This window comes from Stegodyphus dumicola, chromosome 4 (assembly GCF_044657685.1).
Source record: "Stegodyphus dumicola isolate Sdum_Otavi_A_Nest chromosome 4, ASM4465768v1".
NCBI classification, from domain to species: domain Eukaryota; kingdom Metazoa; phylum Arthropoda; class Arachnida; order Araneae; family Eresidae; genus Stegodyphus; species Stegodyphus dumicola.
The window spans coordinates 24,174,591-24,192,991 of record NC_140771.1 but is presented as its reverse complement, the minus strand read 5'-3'; the positions used below and the strand labels follow the sequence as shown (position 1 = coordinate 24,192,991).

The window sequence follows — 18,401 nt, the reverse complement described above, 5'->3', positions numbered from 1 at the left end:
CAAGAAACAGAGTCACAGGTGGTATATTTTGTAGTGTGTTATCAGATAATGGATAACCAACGAGCCAGTGCAAATCAGAGTGTATGCATATTCTATAATTTTTATTAGCATTTATAAGTAAGCCAGTAAATATTATGTATTCATTTTTCCTTTCTTAAAGGAAGTTGTAAGCATTGGATCCCGCCCTCAACTTAGAGTTCTTGAAGCTCATGGAGAAGATTACAGTGTAATACTTAGTGACATTCTCACTCTGCGTGCATATCAAGAATATAGGTGCAATGATTATCATTTAGGTCTGTGTTTTTTTTAATGTTTTATTTTCCAATTCATGATGACATTTTAAGAACAAAAGTTCATAAGAAAAAGTTGAGATTTTTAATGTCATGTGTTTCTATTAATTTAAATTCTTGACAGTAACTTACTGAGTGATCCCCCCCAGCTGCAGTTTCTGTATAAGATTTGTTGAAAACTGGTAGTTATATTAAAATATTTCAGTATAATCTTAAGTTATGAAAAATATATTGATAAACATTTTATATGCACATTGGTGGAGGTCATTTCACTGCTTGGAATCTTGATGAAATTAAGAGGAATCATTTTCTTCTTCATGGCTGTATGATTAAATGTAATTGCATAATAATAAAAATGTTAACAGTTGCATGATCGAGACTATCTCTCTGTCAATCAAGTAATTGCTAAGATCATTAATTTCAGAACAGGGCTTCAAGAAGTTTTTATTCCAGAAATATATATACTTCATTGATTGGTTGACCTTATGAGGTCAGGTGGTAATATATATATATATATATATATACACATATATATGTATACAGAGTGGTGCTGAATACGACAACAAATTCAGAGGGTTATTAGTAAGCATCAAGAGGATAAAAAATCACCATAGATCATGGGGTCTCAGACTACGTTTAGTTGGGTGAAAATCTCAAAAACAGATATCGAGAGGACAGTGAGTATGAGGAAGAAATTGGTCAAGCAAATTCAAGGATTAGGAGCACTGCGGTCGAGAAGAAGAAAACTTCTTGAATGAAAATTTCCAGTGCACATGGGAAAATTAAAACAGTGGCCGAGAAGAAGAAACTTTTTCATGCACAAATTTTCAGTGCATATGGAGAAAATAAAAACAACAAGCAAGTATTTATTATTTGAGCATTGCAGAATCCGGGGGCAGTAAACTTAATTTGAAAACAACATGTGAGATTACACAAACGAGGAACATGAGAATATGCATCTGATTTACGGCCAAGCAAGTGGCTTGCCTAGCCAACACCTCCTTATAGAAGGAAGCCGGGACACTGAAGCGAGGGGAAGCTCTGACATCACAGGTAGTCGTCTCTGACTCACCTCGCTCCTTCAAACAAAATCAAAGCCCCGTAGTTGAGCCAAGAGCAACGAACGTGGAGCGGTTATTTGCGTTAGCGACAGAGTTTTTATATTGTCTCATGCTTTTTTTATATATTGTCTCGTGCTTTTATAATTTCATACGATGCCTCATAAATGTGCTGTAGTCACATGTCGTGGTAATTATAAAAACGGACCAAAAGTGGCTGTATTCAAGTTTCCAAATGAGACTGAACTCCGGATGAAATGGATAAGGAGTCTACGAAGAAAAGATGGCTTTCAACCTACTAAACATACCAGAGTAAGTTCAATTTTACTGCATTTTTTATGTTTTGTATCTTTACATTTTTTTATTACTTTTATTGATAGGTATGTGATGTTTATGCTTACGATATTAGATTTTGATCTGTGGGTAAGAAGTTTTATGTTTGAAAGATTTTAATCTTGCCTGTTTTAATCATTTCAAAAAAATATTTTCCTTCAAAGTTTTATGAATGAAATAAAGTTCCATATAACAGGAATAATTCTAAATTTAGTAGTTACATAAATGCCAATAATTTGTAAATGCTTTCTAGTATACTGTGCAGGCAGATTCTGTAGTTATTCCAAATTTATCATAATTTATATGACAAGGAACTACTAAGTAATCATAATAGGTTTCATTTTAAAATTTTTGTAATGATATATGAAAGTTTGGTATGATGTATTCAAGGTAATTATTTGTATTTGGTAACCAGTGTTTGTTGTAAACAATTATCTCAAATATATAATTTTCTTTAAATGTAAATAAAGCTGTAATCATTATGATGAGCATTCCAGATTTTACAAATTACTTAAATTATACACGTAATTGAAATGATATTACTGGTTTTTTAATTTGTATTTATGTATCAAATTATTTATTTAAATCATAGGGCTTATTGACTTCTGTTACTAAATATTAACATGCATCTAACTTTTGTACTCACAACAAGTTGATTTTTGAATATTTTCTTTTATAGGTATGTGAATTACATTTTCGATCAGATGAAATAATACGAGAAATCGAAATGTATGATGAGAAATCAGCGAAGTTAATTAAAGCCCCAATTTCTAGGCCACGTTTGAAAAAAGGATGCATACCTTCTCAGTTCCCTGATGGCCCATCCTACATGTCATCAAATTCTGTATCGAGAATGTCACCAGAAAAGAAGAAAGCTCGTTTAGAAGAGAAATACCTGGAGAAAGCGATAGAAGAAAGTTTGAAAATGAAAGAACGGTATGATAATGAACGATCATTTGAAAGTTTAATTGAATTCAATAATTCCCTAGAACATCAGATTTTAGAAACATTTTGGACAACTGTACATACTGAAAATTCAACTATGTTACTTGATATTTTAAGTGACCCAGCTCCAGAAATTCAGAAATCGGTAGTAATAAATGAGGATTTAACAGTATGTGTTTATATTAAAAACATCGCTATAAAATCTATTAGTAAATTTGTTTTCCCTCTAAAAATTAGTAATGTAAATGTGTTTCTAGAAGTACTAAAGGAAGTTGAAAGTCTTTCTCATAACTTACAAAATGAAGAATATATTAAGAATTCTATACAAATTGTGGATGATATGCTTTCAGAATTGAAAAGAGTGTTACCTGAAAAAGAAACTGAACTGAACTTCCTTTCAGAGCAAGTAAATAAACTAAATGTAAAGAAAGAGAAGTATCGATATACTCCAGATTTACTTATTTTTTGCAGTTTGTTAAACTCGATCTCACCGCATGCATACAAGTTTTTACGACATTCAGGTTACATTTCTATTCCCCATCCACGTACTATTCGTAGAATTTGTTCAATGTTTTCTCTTAATCCTATTACTGAGCAATTTAATGATGACTTTTTAGGATATGTTAAACAAAGATGCAAGGATTTAGAAGAAAATGACAAAACTGTAATTATTATGATGGATGAAGTGCATTTAAATTCATGTTTCGATTTTAAAGGAGGAAATTTGTGTGGCATGGCCTACAACTGTGAAAAAGCTGCTACAAGTGCTTATGTTTTTATGATACGTAGCTTATTATCACCTTTCAAGGATGTGGCACATATAACTATTACAAATGAAGATATACAAAATGTTCAAAATGACATACCAATTTTAATGTATATAGCTGGTTACTGTAGTTATAAAGTTGTGAAACTATTAAGCTGTGATATTTGTAAAGGCAATCTAACTATTGATAAAGAATTAATTGTAGAAAATGAAGGACAGTCTTGGATAAAAAGATTTGATAGAGGACTTCTATATCCTCATCCTGATGTACTAAATTCAGTAATATATAATTATGTTGTTATTCAAAAACTTGTATCTGAAGAATTTGAGAATGAATTTTTATTTTCTGCAAATCAGAGGGATATAGCATGTAACTTAACTCTAGACATACTGATAGAAAATGACATTTTTTTAAATCTAGATGATTGCCCTAAAGCTCATGAGTCACAGAAAGTGTTAAAGCAGATTCTTTGGTCATCAACGAACACATTTTTAAATAATTATTGGAAATTAAAGAATGATACACTAAACCAGAAAAGCATTGCAAAAGAGCGCAAATTGAAAACTTTAAAGCATAAATAAAAATATAATGGGTGTTTAGCAATTAAACATTTAAAAAATGTAGGTTTTAATTCAAATGATGCTGTATTTCATAGACTAGTAAGTTTAGTAACTTTAATGCATGTAACAAGACACAAAAAATTAATTGCAAAGCCTAGTGATGTTAGTTCAGATTTATTTCTGTTGAAAAAATATTTTCGCATCTAACAGTTACTGTTACACATTATTGTGAATTCCTTATTATTTTTTTTCTACTCATGTATGCTGTCTGTTTAACCTTGAGATCACTTGAAAAGTAATAGTAACGAAAAATTCATTTCTATGCATCTATGTAAATAAGTGTCTGGGTTGTATTTTAAGTGGTCCTTATTATTAATGTGGATATCAAATTAGTGTTAACATATGGTAAGATTCTTTATCATTATAATTGACTTGAAATATTGAAAAATTCATTTCCTTGCCCTTAATTTGTTGTGTAAAAAAGTGTCTGCGTTATGTTTTTATGTGGCCACTACTTTTATCATTTGGGTATAATTTTGGTGTTAACATGATAAAATACTTTATCAAAGTAACAGTTATATGTTTCAAAATGCTTACAAAATGTTATGTATATAATAACTGCCACTGTTATACTGGTAATGGGTCATTATACTTTTGTTGATATGGACAGATATTGACTGTTTTACATTCAGATGACTTGAAATATTGAAGAAGGCATATCCTTTTTTTAATTTCTCATCGCGTAAAAAAGTGTCTCGGTTTGTGTTTTAGTGCGGCCACTACTTTTATCATTTGGATATAAGTTTGGTGTTAACATATGGTAAAATGCTTTCTCCTGATAAAAGTGATATGTTTCAGCATGGGTACAAAATGATATGTATATAATAACTGCCACTGTTATACTGGTAATGGGTCATTATACTTTTGTTGATATGGACAGATACTGACTGTTTAACATTCAGATGACTTGAAATATTGAAGAAGGCATTTCCTTGCCTTTAAATTGTCATTGCGTAAAAAGGTGTCTCGGTTTGTGTTTTAGCGCAGCCACTACTTTTATCATTTGGGTATAAGTTTGGTGTTGACATATGGTAAAATGCTTTCTCCTGATAAAAGTGATGTTTCAGCATGCTTACCGAATGATATGTATATAATAACTGCCACTGTTATACTGGTAATGGGTCATTATAATTTTGTTGATATGAACATATACTGACTGTTTTATATTTAGATGACTTGAAATATTGAAGAAGGCATGTCCTTTTTACTTCCTTGTACGAAGTAAAAAGGAAGTATTGTAATCGCGAAAAGTTTCAGGCAGCATATTTCACCGAAAATATCCATTTTGACCGCTATCGAATGCAATTTAACGATGTTTTTGCACCATATCTGTACGTAAGGACAGAATAAAATACTCTTTTCCTTCAAAAAAATTATAAAACTGCTTAAAAAAACTTAAACTAAAATTAATTCTGAAGAGAATTTTTCGTGGCTTCTGTACAAACGTATGTACGTACGTTCGTGCGTACGTACATATCTCACATAACTCAAAAACGAGTAGCCTCAGAACGTTGAAATTTTGTATATAGGACTGCTATAACATGTATATGTGCACCTCGTATTTTGGTTGCAATCGGCCACACCAAATGTATATAAATATATTTATATATATATCCACTCTATGACTTGAAATATTGAAGAAGGAATTTCCTTGCCTTTAATTTGTCATCGCATAAAAATGTGTGTGGGTTATGTTTTAAGTGGCCACTACTCTTATCATTTTGATAAGAGTAGTGATTTTTTTTTTTTTTTTGTGTTAATTTTTGTGTTAACATATGGTAAAATGTTTTATCGAGGTAACAGTTATATGTTTCCAGCATGATTAGAAAATTGTATGTTTATAATAGCTGCTGCTATTATACTGGGAATGGGTCATTATAATTTTGTTCATATGGACATGCACTGACTGTTTTATATTCAGAGCACTTGAAAGATGATAATATTGAAAAATTCATTTTCGTGCTGTTGAGTGTTTGCTGCATAAAATGGTATCTGGGTTGTATTTAAATGGCTACCACTTAATGTTTAGTAAGTGGTTATCATTTGGTGTTAACATACTGTAAAATGCTTTCTCATGATAAAAGTTGTGTTTCAGCATGCTTACAAGATGACAAGTTTATGGTAACAGCTGCTTTTATACTGAGAATGGGTCATTATAATTTATATTTTTTATATGGGCATGTACTGACTGTTTTACACTTAAAAATATTGAAAAATTCATTTCCTTGTCTTTAATTTGTTGTTGTGTAAAAAAGGGTCTATGTTGTGTCTTTAAGTGGCCATTACTTATATCATTTGAGTATAATTTTCATGTTACCATATGATAAATTACTTTATCAAGATAACAGTTATGTATTTCAGCATGGCGACAAAATAACAGGTTTGTAATAACTCCTACTATTATTCTGGGAATTGGCTGAATAAAGGGTGTCTCTGATTAGGAGCACTCATTTCACAAACCTGTGATTTTCATGTGCATTTTGAAATTACCGGTGTCCCATAATTAAGACTGGTGGCTTTCTGGACAAATCATTTTGATATATTCTTTGCTTAAATTAAACAAGCCTGATAGCGAGTAACTTAGAAGATCACGATTTTAGCTTGGAAAAATTACAACAAAATTGTGTTGCATGTAGTGACCAGATACTTTCAAATTGGATACTGGTGCATAGGTAAAACATTTTTATTATTTTCTATATTTGAAACATTAACTGATAATCACTTCCTTTACACAACATCAATAAATGTTTTTACATATACTGGTGATGCTGACATCCATTTGCTGTTGAATGTACGAGGGCTATCCAGAAAGTAGATTACGTTTTGGAATAAAAAAATAAACAAAGTATAGGAAACAAATTTTATTATATACAGATGAAAGCCACACTCAAATACTACTTTTCTACATAGTCACCATACAAATTAAGGCATTTATCGTAGCGATGTACGAGCTTGGAAATTCCTTCGTCGAAAAATTCGGCCGCCTGCGCCTTCAACCACTTCGTTACCTCTTCTTGCCTTCCATCTTGCACAAAACTTGTGGTAACCAAGCTTTTCGCTGATGATTTCGTGCAACAAACTTCGCGAAATTTGTGGAAAACTCAAAGAAAGTTCCGTTATTGTGAAATTTCAATTTTCACGGACTTTAGCATCGACTTTTTCGAGAAGTTCGGCGGTCACTATGCTGGGTCTCCCACTTCGATCTTCGTCGTGAACATTGGTTCGGCCATTTTGAAATCTTATGACCCACTGACGCACTCCACCTTCAGTGATAATGTTGTCCCCATACACTTCACGAAGCTGCCGATAGATTTCTATCGGTTTACAGTTTTTTGCAGTCAGAAACCTTATTACTGAGCGCACCTCGCAGCTCGCGGGATTTTCAATTAATGCAGACATTTCAAACCGTCACAGTATCTGAACGGAGCACAGCACGAACCTCTCACTAGCACGGCTAGATGCAGACTGAGCTGCGCAACGCTCTGACCCCAAGATGGCCGCGCTAGCCCCGCCCCTAGCGGACACAGACGGAAACGTAATCTACTTCCTGGATGGCCCTCGTATCTTTATATGCTTCATAAATAATAATAGCCATCGTATAAAATTTAATATCATTTTTGCACCTGAAGTGTTTTAAATGGTAATGGACGGTCTTCTCAAGTGTTTGCCCGATATTTATCCATATTATGGCAGTATCGTAATACATTTTGAAACTATTAATTGGCTTAATTAATTTTCAGATTCCCATCAAAGAAGACATTCCACTGTTAGAAATAATATCAATGACGTTGTCGTGCTTCCATTTTATCCTTCTGTTAGCTATAAAATTGCACGGATTCCCCAGAAATTCAATTTTCAAGTCGGTTTCTCCCCTATTAATAAAATTCACCCTTCGATTCTAAAAGATTGCATTTCTGTCTTGAATTCTTGGGTAATTTATAGTATATCATGTCAGTGTGGTTTAAGATATATTGGCCAAACAAAAAGAGCGTTGAAGTTTCGTATCAAGGAACATGAATCTTATGTCAAAAAAGGGGAAATTAACAAGTCTTCAATAGCGTATCATAGCTGGACTTTTAACCATAATTTTGATTTTGGGTCTGCAAAAATCATCCAAAAGGCTCCTTCCATAGGCGAATTGGATTTTCTTGAGGCTTTTCACATTCACAAAGATTTAGAAAGTTTAGTTAATGATTTGAAGTCCAATCCAGTCCTTCCTAATGCCTTTAAAATTCTACTATCTTAATTCAATTATTTTTGCCGATAGATGGCGTTACCTCCTCGCACTTGGTACTACCAGAGGGTATAAAAATCCGTTCAGTGGTTGCTTTCCATTATTTGAAGTTCAGATTTTGAGCGTAATGTGCATTTGCCCCTCGCTCCCTATTTTAACTTCGCTAATATTTCTTTATGCTTGATCAGACAGCCTGGCTCAGTAAAAGTAGGCGGCCAGTGCAACTCTGATTAAAAATCTAGTTATAACCACGTGCAGTGCTGATAAGCACCACGTGTTTCTGTGATTCCTATTTTCTTCTTTCTATGTATTTCTTTCTCCTGATGAGGAGGGACCTTTAGCTGCCCTCGAAATCGATTGAGTGTTTCATTATACCTATGCTAAATATAAGGTTGTTTTTTACGATTTTGATTGTCACATTAGCGTGTTTCTCTTCTAGTTCTAGTCTATTAATTGGCTGTTGTAAAAAGTTAATAACGGTGTTTGTAATTGCCAGACAAAATGGGTTGAAATTTAACGAATAGAAACTTGAACTTGCAGTATCAAAATTTAAATATTAAGGTCACATAGTCTCATCTTATTGTTTCTGATGAGACCTAATTAATATAGAAGCAGTTTTGAAATTTTCACACCTGTTAATAAATAAGAATTGATGAGATTTCTTAGTATGGCAATATGCTTAATGAGATTTCTGCTTCAATTTTTACAAGAAAGTTTGAATAATTTATTGATAAAAAGAGATCAGCTGGTTTTAACTTATTTGTATGTTATAACTTAGGTGTTGTGTTGTTATGCTGACTGCTTGCATAAAATTGTAAATAAAATTTTTTTATTTTTCACTTGTGAATCTTTATTTTCAAGTTCAGCTATATAACTAACACAATACAGTTAAGTACATATACAACTAATATTATTGGTTCTACAGATTTAAGCAATAATTTTAAATTGCACATTGAATTATTTGCTAAGCAAACCTCTGATATACTAATTTATTTGAAACTTGCAAGACACATAGCATATTATAGACAAAATTTAGTGCATTTTTATACCATTTTCTTTTAAAGACAAATAACTGATTGGAAGAAAAATGAAATGATAAGTAATAGTTTGTATGCAGATAATTTGGGTTTTTTTCATAAATATTAGAAAAATATAAAGCAATATTAAATTATGAGGGAAAAGTCAGAAATTCCTTTTTTGAGTTAGTATGGCTGATTTTTAACTTTTTAAATGCTGCTGTGAAACCTACAAGGAAGTATAATTCATTAAAGTCAAGAAATAAGAAACAAAAAATTCTTAAATTTATGTCAAATTTTATTGTGTTAAATTTTGAAGTAATTAAATTATTCATTATATATAATTGAATCTCTGAATAAAATCCCACCCAAGTATCTATATCAAATAGTGAAATCAACGTTAAGTACGGCACTAGCGCGCAGCCTGTTTTGTTTCGTTGCTCTCTCGGGGTTTCGACATAGACGACTACGCGTGATGTCACAATCCAGTGTCCCGGCTTCCTTCTATAAGGAGGTGTTGGCCTAGCTCAGAGGATGTACCAAGAGCAATATCTGAGGTGTTGTCTGCACCATACCACCTTTACAAACATCAACTGATGGCTGCAGGAAACAAGATCCTTCCAGATAATGAATCATAATGTAAGGCAACACATCTTCAGTATTGGCATCTCGACAGGGATTTTCAGATGTCATCTGATAGGTCCATATCTTCTGCCTAAGTGGTGCAAGTTTTGTTTTCCTAACACATCCTCTTGGATTTGATGTAGAGAATACAGCTATGCACCAGCACATTTTGGGATTGCGGTGCATAACCTTTTCAATGCTGTGTGTGTGTGCGTGATTATGGCAAAGCCTCGAGGGCTATCTACCTAAAATCAGGGATGCCTTCGGGGAGGACTTTTTAAGGGAAACTGGCTCGTGTACACGTTACATATGGGGGAAAAACTACTTACTTTAAAATCATAGTGATAATGTTCTTTCATTTTGTTTGTTTTCAAAATTTATTCTATGATAGATGAATTGCAGTTGTTGCTAAAAGTTATCATCTATGAACATAAAAGAGATCAGATTTCTATATGTTGGAAATAATTTTTCCATGACATATTGTACATTTGTCTTAAAAGTGTTTGAGTTACCTATGTATACACAGAAGATGTACATACAGTACTAATAGAATTGATGTAAGTTTAAAGAGAAAATTACAAATAATATAATATTTTTCATAATCCATGTTATTTGTGCCAATTCTCAGTTATCTATAACATTTCAGAGAATGCAAACCCTAAGCAAACTAGATGATTTTGAACAGAGAAAGAACATGAAAATCTATTCCTTCTGTGTCTGAATGATAAAAAGTGACATATTTGAAATTGCTATTGAGGATAGTTCAGAGACTTGGGGGAACAGTTATTGGATTGAGATTTTGTTCTGAAGCTTGTGGCTGCTAGAAAGCCAAAAAGATTTGGTTAAACATAGGATGAGGAGTGGCAGTTTCATTTCAACTGTGTAGCAACTAATTTGGAACAATCCCACTATCTCAGTCTATGTGAGATTTCTTGACATCTTAGCCATTCTGAGAGCAATTTGAGACTTTGTTTGAAAGAAAATATTTAGTATAAATCCTACAAGATGTGGAGTGATCAGCTTCTTATTGAAGGAATATAATCAGCCTGTCTTGTGAAAAGCAAGAAACTTTTGCAAAAAATCAAGCATACTCTGAAGTATCTCTCTGATGAGAAAACTTTTTGCCCTAGTCAGGCACATAACAGGCACAATTACAGATGGCTGCTGTGTATCCTAGAGATGTGCCCAAAGTCATAAAAGCAGGTTTCCTGTTCACATTGTGGTCATTGGCATCATCAGCAGTGATTGACATGTTATGCCTACACATAACATGTCAAAAAATTTTTATTATTGTGATCCAGCCTGCATTTGAAGATGAATTGAGAAAGATTGTATGAACTCCGCAAGACTGCATAAACAAACCAAGCTAGGAAAACCTAAAAATACTTCAGGGATAACTTTTGTTTTACATATTATACCTGATATATTGCCTCCTAGTTCATCTGATTACAACCCGATTGATTACTGTTGAAGTTGCCATTGTGTGGGGCAAGGTTCAAAAGATACTAAAAACTGCATGTAATAGTAAAAGTGAACTGAGGAAAAAAATGTTCTAGGCATTTCAAGATTAGTCTCAAAATAATGCATCTACTTTCATTTGTAGTTGTTTGGAGGTTATGATTGATGCAGAAGGCAGCTTCATTGAAAAATTTTCATCTACAAAGCATTACTTGGCTCTTGTTTGTGGAAATTCTAATATTTTTTTTTTTTTTTTAATTATAACAAAATTTTTTTCTTGATATATTTTTTGTGCCAGTTTTGTTCATGCACTCGGTATGAGTGTAGTCACAAAGTATTATGATTGCACATAGTTAAATCGTAATATCCTAGCTAATTTGTAAGTCCTTGAGGGCTAGAATATTTAAGAACTGTACAGTGACTTATCGTGGAGTTCTTTAGGCAAATAATAAGTCCAAGGAAAGGTTAATTTACCCTTTATTCCAACTCAAAGTATATGAGCAGATGGCCCCTTCTTGGGCTTGCAGTAAGCCTCTACTTGGACTTTAACTCAAGATAGAAAATAAGAACTAATCTAACTCAAGTAAACAATCCAGAGCTGCACACAATTAATTAACAAAGTTGGTTCTTATTTAAGATCACTGGTGGATACTAGCAGCCATGTAACAATACGTCCGAGTAGTAATAAGATTAAAATTTTAGCAACAATGTGGCCGGAAGGCAGAACATACTGTTCTAATGCTCTACTAGGCTTTTCGTCTGAAGTGATCCAGACTTCAGTTGGTTTCTATCTCATTTACATGAAATGTAATCCTAAAAATTCATTCTAGCAGGGACTTGTGGGTGGGAAACAAGAGAATAAAGAAAAGGCTTCAAAAATAAAAATAACTGGTAAGAAAATAAAAAATAAACTCCTACAAAATCATAAAGTGTTCAATTTTTGTGTGATTCAGCATTAAAAATACACTCACGTCCATAAATTAAGGATAATTCAGAGTCACGCGGAAGTCGAACTCTGAAATAAATATATCACCTGTAAAATCACTACACACATCTTCAAGAATCATATGCAAATTTCAGGAAGTAACCAGATGACACCGATGGTACATCACAATGATGAGAGTGATACATAAGGAATACAGGCAAAGAAGTAAAATTGTTCGCAGCCGCTTTATAAGCATTTCAGTGCAATAACCGAATAGTTATGACACAAAGGACGCATTTGGATGATTTTTTACGTGGTAGAATTATCGGCCGTCTGGAATGTGGGCGTACCCAACTGGAAGTATCAGACAAACTTGGAATTGCCCAGAGTGTCATCTTCAGGCTTTGGCAACGATTCCAAGATGATGGTAATGTGAGTAGATGTTACAGCACACGTCGCCTCAGAGTTACAACGCCGAATGAGGACCGGTATTTGGCAGTTACTGCCAAAAGAAATAGGCGGAGCACAGCTTCAGACCCGTCTCATCAGCTCTCTTCAGCACTGGTACGACAATTTCAAGGTAGACCGTGTATAGATACATAGGGCAGATTGGTCTATATGCTCGTAGACCTGTCAGATGCGTTCCACTTACTGCAACTCACTGTCTCCTGCGGTTAGCCTGGAGTAGAGAGCATTCATTATAGACACCGCAATAGTGGGCTTGTGTGATGTTTTCCGACGAGTCCAGGTTTAGCTTGCAGTCGGATTCTCACCGGACTTTCATATGGAGAGTTCTAGGTACCCGTTACCACCAAGAAAACATCTTTGAACGACACCATTACGGTGGTGCAGGAGTGCTCGTTTAGGGTGGAATAATTCTGGGTTCCAGAACTGACCTGCATGTTCAAACTGGAACAATGACAAGCCAAATCTATCGGGATGTCATTCTGGAACAACATGTACATTTGTTTCGCGGCACCATGGGTGCACAATATGTGTTTATGGATGACAACGCCCGTCGTCACCGTGCAAACATCGTAAGCGAGTGCCTTCAATCGGAGGATATCACCCGTATGGGTTGGTTAGCATTCTCACTGGACTTGAATTCAGTAGAGCACGTGTGGGACATGCTTGGCCGACAACTTGCAGCCTGTCAACCTCCTCCTACATGTTGACCGGAACTTCGGAGAGCTTTGCTTTTTGAGTGGTGTAATATCTCCCAAGATCAGATCGATAATTTGATACTCAGCAGGCCTAGGCGTTGCACGGACTGTATTGCATCGTCTGGGAGACATACAATGTATTAACAATCATACCAACCATGTAATATTGGTTTTTTGTAAATAGGTTTTTTTTTTTTTTTTTTTTGTAATTTGCTCCAGAGAGGAAAATTCACTAATTTTTTTAATAATATCAAACATATAGCATCTTTTTTTGCTCTTTACCTTTTGTTTAATAAATAAGCTTTACAAATAAGTCAAATTTGTTTTGCTTCTAACTCATCCTTTGCTTGATTTTGCATTATCCTTAATTTATGGACATGAGTGTTTTTCTTGTGCAGTAATTTTTAGTATAAATGCTTTTATGATGGAAAATATAAATAACTTTATTTTTTAATTACAGATAGTTTAGCCGAAGAAGGCTTGTATTTTATATTGAGTTTGAAGGATTTTGTTGTTGCTAAACCAAGAAATGAAGATGATCATATTGCATGGTTGTTAGAACATGAACGATATAAGGTATTTTGAAAAAATTTCAATTGATCAAGTGAAGTTATTATGTGCCTTTTGTTTGAAGTTTTGTGCTTATGGTGTATGTATGCAACTTTAAATTGTGCGAAAAAATAAAGTTGATGTTTGTAATAATGGCACTTCTCATCTTCCAGAAAAGGCATTATAGCAGGTGATTGCTGTAACAGAAATGAATTTAATGTAGAATTAATTTAGTGTATTTATGTTATATCAGTTGCAAATTTTTTGTACTGGTTCCTTGTAGCAGAATGATTAAAATAACAAGTGCCTGTCATACCACTGTAGTTAAGTTAATTAAATATTCTACATTACAACTTCAGTTTTCTTCATAGCAAGATATTTAACATTATAATCACTTTATTTTCCCCCTATTTTTACTAATTTTACTGTAAAAAAAAAATTTGAGAAGGAGAAATAATGTGAATAATTTAATTTCTGAAGACATAGTTACAGTAAGAGCATAACAAATGAAAAGTATTCATGAATAAATTGTAGGTAACTATCACATTATTTTTTTTTAAAAGAAACCTACATTCTTTTAAGAATACATAGTAATATTAACATTGCACTACCTAACAAGATATCTTCATTTCTACTTCCCTTAACTTGAATCTTGCCTATTCTTATTGTTGCCATTGGTACTCCTTAGGCCTCAAATCATCTATAAGCAATTAAAGAAAAGGAATGTACAGCTGACTCAGCAAAGTTATGGACTGTAGATTAGTTTATGTTTCCTTCGCTGTGGTTGGTCGATTCTCGTATTTGGCTGGCATAAAATTCAGTAGTCACAAAAGAAAGTTTTGGTGTGATCTTTACAAGTAGCATTCAAGGGTTTGTCTTTGTTGTTAGTAAGACGTAGCAATCACTACTTGGATAAATCGATTTTAAAATTTAGCGGAACTTGTTCTTTGAATGCTTTGAAGTAGGGGAAAATTATGTGAATATTTTTAAATTTTTCAGAACCTGTCCCTGAAATGCTGAAGGAGAAAATACGTGAAGGAACATGGTATTTTATTGTTAAAATTTAGTTATTAATTTATTTTGCAAAGAAAATAATAGAAATATTTTGATGAAAGTTATTATAAATTCATTTTTAGTTTCATATATAAAAGAAGATGCATTTTTGTTTCATTTTTTTAAATGTTTGTGTAAGAATAAACCTAGAAATTATTCATTGCATTATTGCATTTTCTGAGTATCAAAGTTGGGTAATTGATACAACTTTGAGTCAAAGTGATACTATTTCTGAACTGAAAAAGTAAATTAGGATATTATGCGCATAGCTAAGTTATGTAATTTGAACTTTTCAGGAAGCTGTAGAAGCTATTTCTGAAAGCAAAAATTTGAAGAAATATACTCTTCTGGTATGTGTGTACAATTGTATTTAAATATTATAGCATGTGTTTTTATATTAACACTATTTTGATGTTATACCATTTTATATCTGTTGTATCATTTACATCTGGAACTCTTCCCTCCATTTTTTTATTCAGTTTAATAACTTTTGTTCTTTTTATATGCTTTATTTTTATTTAAAATGGCTCAATCAGCATCTTTTTAAAACTTTCTAATTAAAGTTTAATCTTAGAAAATACTTTAGCTTAAGAAATTTTGGTAAAATTGTTTGTATGTTAGATAGATACTACTAGTGGGCACTTTTTTTTTTTTTTTTTTTAATTATTGACTTTAAAATTGTGAAACTTTTTTATTTTATAAAAGCAGTTTAACTAGTCTATGTTGCCCTCCATTTGTCTTCATTATGGAATTCAGTTATTTTTGCACACAGTGATAACTGACGTATAATGCAGAGATATGCAATAAATTTTGAAAAGAAAAGGGGGATCCTGTTGCAATAAAGCAATGAATCCAATATTCTTCCCTGTCATTGCTTGAGCCCTGTCAGTTGTTATTGATGATGATTACTCAGTTGTTATTTTAGCATCAATGAAAAACGTTTTATTACACAAAATAAATCCTTTCCGTGTGTGAACTCTTTAAGCGATGGGATTTTTAGACACTCTTCTTTTACAGTAAAATTGTCAAAGGCTATCTTGATACTTATTGCCAATTGTGCTATATCTCTTATATCTTTCAGTTGGTTCAGTTGTAAAGGAAAAAAAATGCACATTTGTTCATACCTTTTATCAGTTAGGTTTCTAAGTAGCCTGCGATTGTTTTGATTCTCCTTGTAACAGTTCTAAAATCTGTAAAATGTGTCTCTGAAGATTCTAATATCGCTTCTTTCATTATTGCTCCATCCTTTTTCAAGTATATGTGAAACTTTAATCAAAGCAATATTTGCTGCCTCTGATGTTTCCAGTGGTTTGGTAAAAGTAGATTGTTGATTTGAAGATTACTTTAAGGATAGAATTTTATTTCTTCAAAGTTCAAAAAGTTCAGGATACTCTGAGTCAAACTTTGGATGCACCATTTTAAAATGTCTGTCAAGGCTACTTTTCTTGGAATTGCTACACGTTTTGTTTCATAATAAGCATGTTATTATATTTATGATTTATAAAGCAAAACTGGTGCTCACATTCTTCAAATATCATCACTTTATAAGATTCTACTCAGTTCTGATACTGGAGTTTTAGTCCTACTACTTTACTAGACAAGTAATGAGTTATCCCTATGTCTAAAATAGTATGAAAAAGACTTGCAAATGTTTAAACAACATCTTTATGAAACTGAACTTTTAACAAAACAGGCATGACTTGTACTGCAGATAACCACCACTTGTAGTGATACAAATTAAATAAGAGTCAGATAAATTTATTCTTTGATTCAGCAGTCTACGACTACGCAGATGTAACTAAACTACGAGCTAGTTCAAATACTAATTTACCGACATGCAAGTTCAAAATATCGGCTAATATAGCATGCAAGCCGAGAATTATAAGTGTGTGCTCACTTAGCTTTGTTCATTGTGGGTTGTTACAGTCATCAGTTTGTAAGCAAATTTATCTGTAAGAAAACATCCTGGATGATTGTAGAATATGTAAATGACTTTAACAAGAAAGCAGTGACAGAGTACATAACACACTACATACTGTCTATTTATTGATTTTGCTGCCTATCTGAAAGTCGGAAATTTGGAGTAGTTTACGATTTAATCAAATTTGGCACAGACAAAGTAGACAGATATCATGTTTTGCACATGCTGAGTCTTTCTTCCTGCATGTACTGCCGATTGCATTAGAGAGGTTATGGTTCTAAAAGCATCAATCAGACCGCGCCATACTGTCGTGTCGGTCTGACTTTAGTCAGTTCCATTCGACAATGAAACGTTTTGAGCAATGGCAATGCAATAAAGTGGCTGTTTGACAACAGAAATATAAAAATATATAATTTTAATATGCATTATATAAACGTAACCAAAAATTGCAGAATTGCACACAAAGTAAAATAATTTAGTGCTGTGCACAGGGACAGACAAGTGTGGTGTTGCCAACCCTGGCATTGGTTATAACTTAAAATTGGTTAGTAAAACTAATTGTTTCAGATGAGGATTTAATTAAAATTTTTCATATCATTCACTTGCAAACAATACATCATGTATGCTGGAATCCATCTGTTTTTTCATTATTATAACACTAGTTGTAGTTTGTATGTTAAATCATGTTAAATTTTTATTTTTCCCGAAAGGTGTTATGTTTCATCTTTACTTAGTAACAATTCTTTCAGGGTGTTGGAAACATTTATTTGGATCACTTACTGGAGCTGAAACAGTATAATGAAGCTGCTGCTCTGTGTGCTGTTATATATGGTAAAGACAAAGAAGTTTGGGAAACGGGAGTGTATCGATTTGCTGAGATCGAACAGTTGCGAGCTATTGCTCCATATGTACCAACTGAGGAAAATTTGGTACCTACAATTTATGAGATGATTCTTAATGAATTTTTGCAACATGATCAGCAAGTAAGTTGTTTTGTAATATTATGTCCTGAAACAAACACATATTATATACCAACCCAGAAGCCAAACAACAAAAAATCAGCATTATATTTTCAAACCTTCACAGGACTAGTTTCAATGGTTTCACCGAACCATGATCCTCAGCTGCAGCGTAAATGAACAAGGTAAGATATAATGATTAGATAAGATAAGAAAGCCTGGACAGGAGATAAGCTACTTCTGCCATCTGTTGATGAAACCAGAACTAAAACATAATTTTTTAAATGCTGAAGGCAAAGACGGATTGGAATTAGGGTCATTAACTAGAACAGAAATATTTTTTTGAATGTGAAATGCGTCTATAAAATCAAGTTCACCAATGGAAGATGTTTTTTGAATAATTTTGTCAGCAGAAAAATTGAAAGTGTGATTTTTGGACCAATAATGTTGGGCAACAGAAGACTTCTGCGTTTCCTTTTTTCTTAC

At 32.9% G+C, this 18,401-nt stretch overlaps 1 protein-coding gene across 4 annotated transcripts in view; it reads left to right on the top strand.

Annotated features, from left to right (window-relative positions):
• Positions 1 to 18,401, top strand: part of lt (vacuolar protein sorting-associated protein light) — a 99,303-nt gene that overhangs the window by 36,182 nt on the left and 44,720 nt on the right. For all 4 annotated transcript variants that reach the window (XM_035363232.2, XM_035363228.2, XM_085814614.1 and 1 more), the window contains 4 exons: positions 161 to 293; positions 13,894 to 14,009; positions 15,332 to 15,385; positions 17,706 to 17,939. In XM_035363232.2, coding sequence (XP_035219123.1) covers positions 161 to 293; positions 13,894 to 14,009; positions 15,332 to 15,385; positions 17,706 to 17,939 — 537 coding nt within the window. The remainder of the gene's footprint in view (positions 1 to 160; positions 294 to 13,893; positions 14,010 to 15,331; positions 15,386 to 17,705; positions 17,940 to 18,401) is intronic.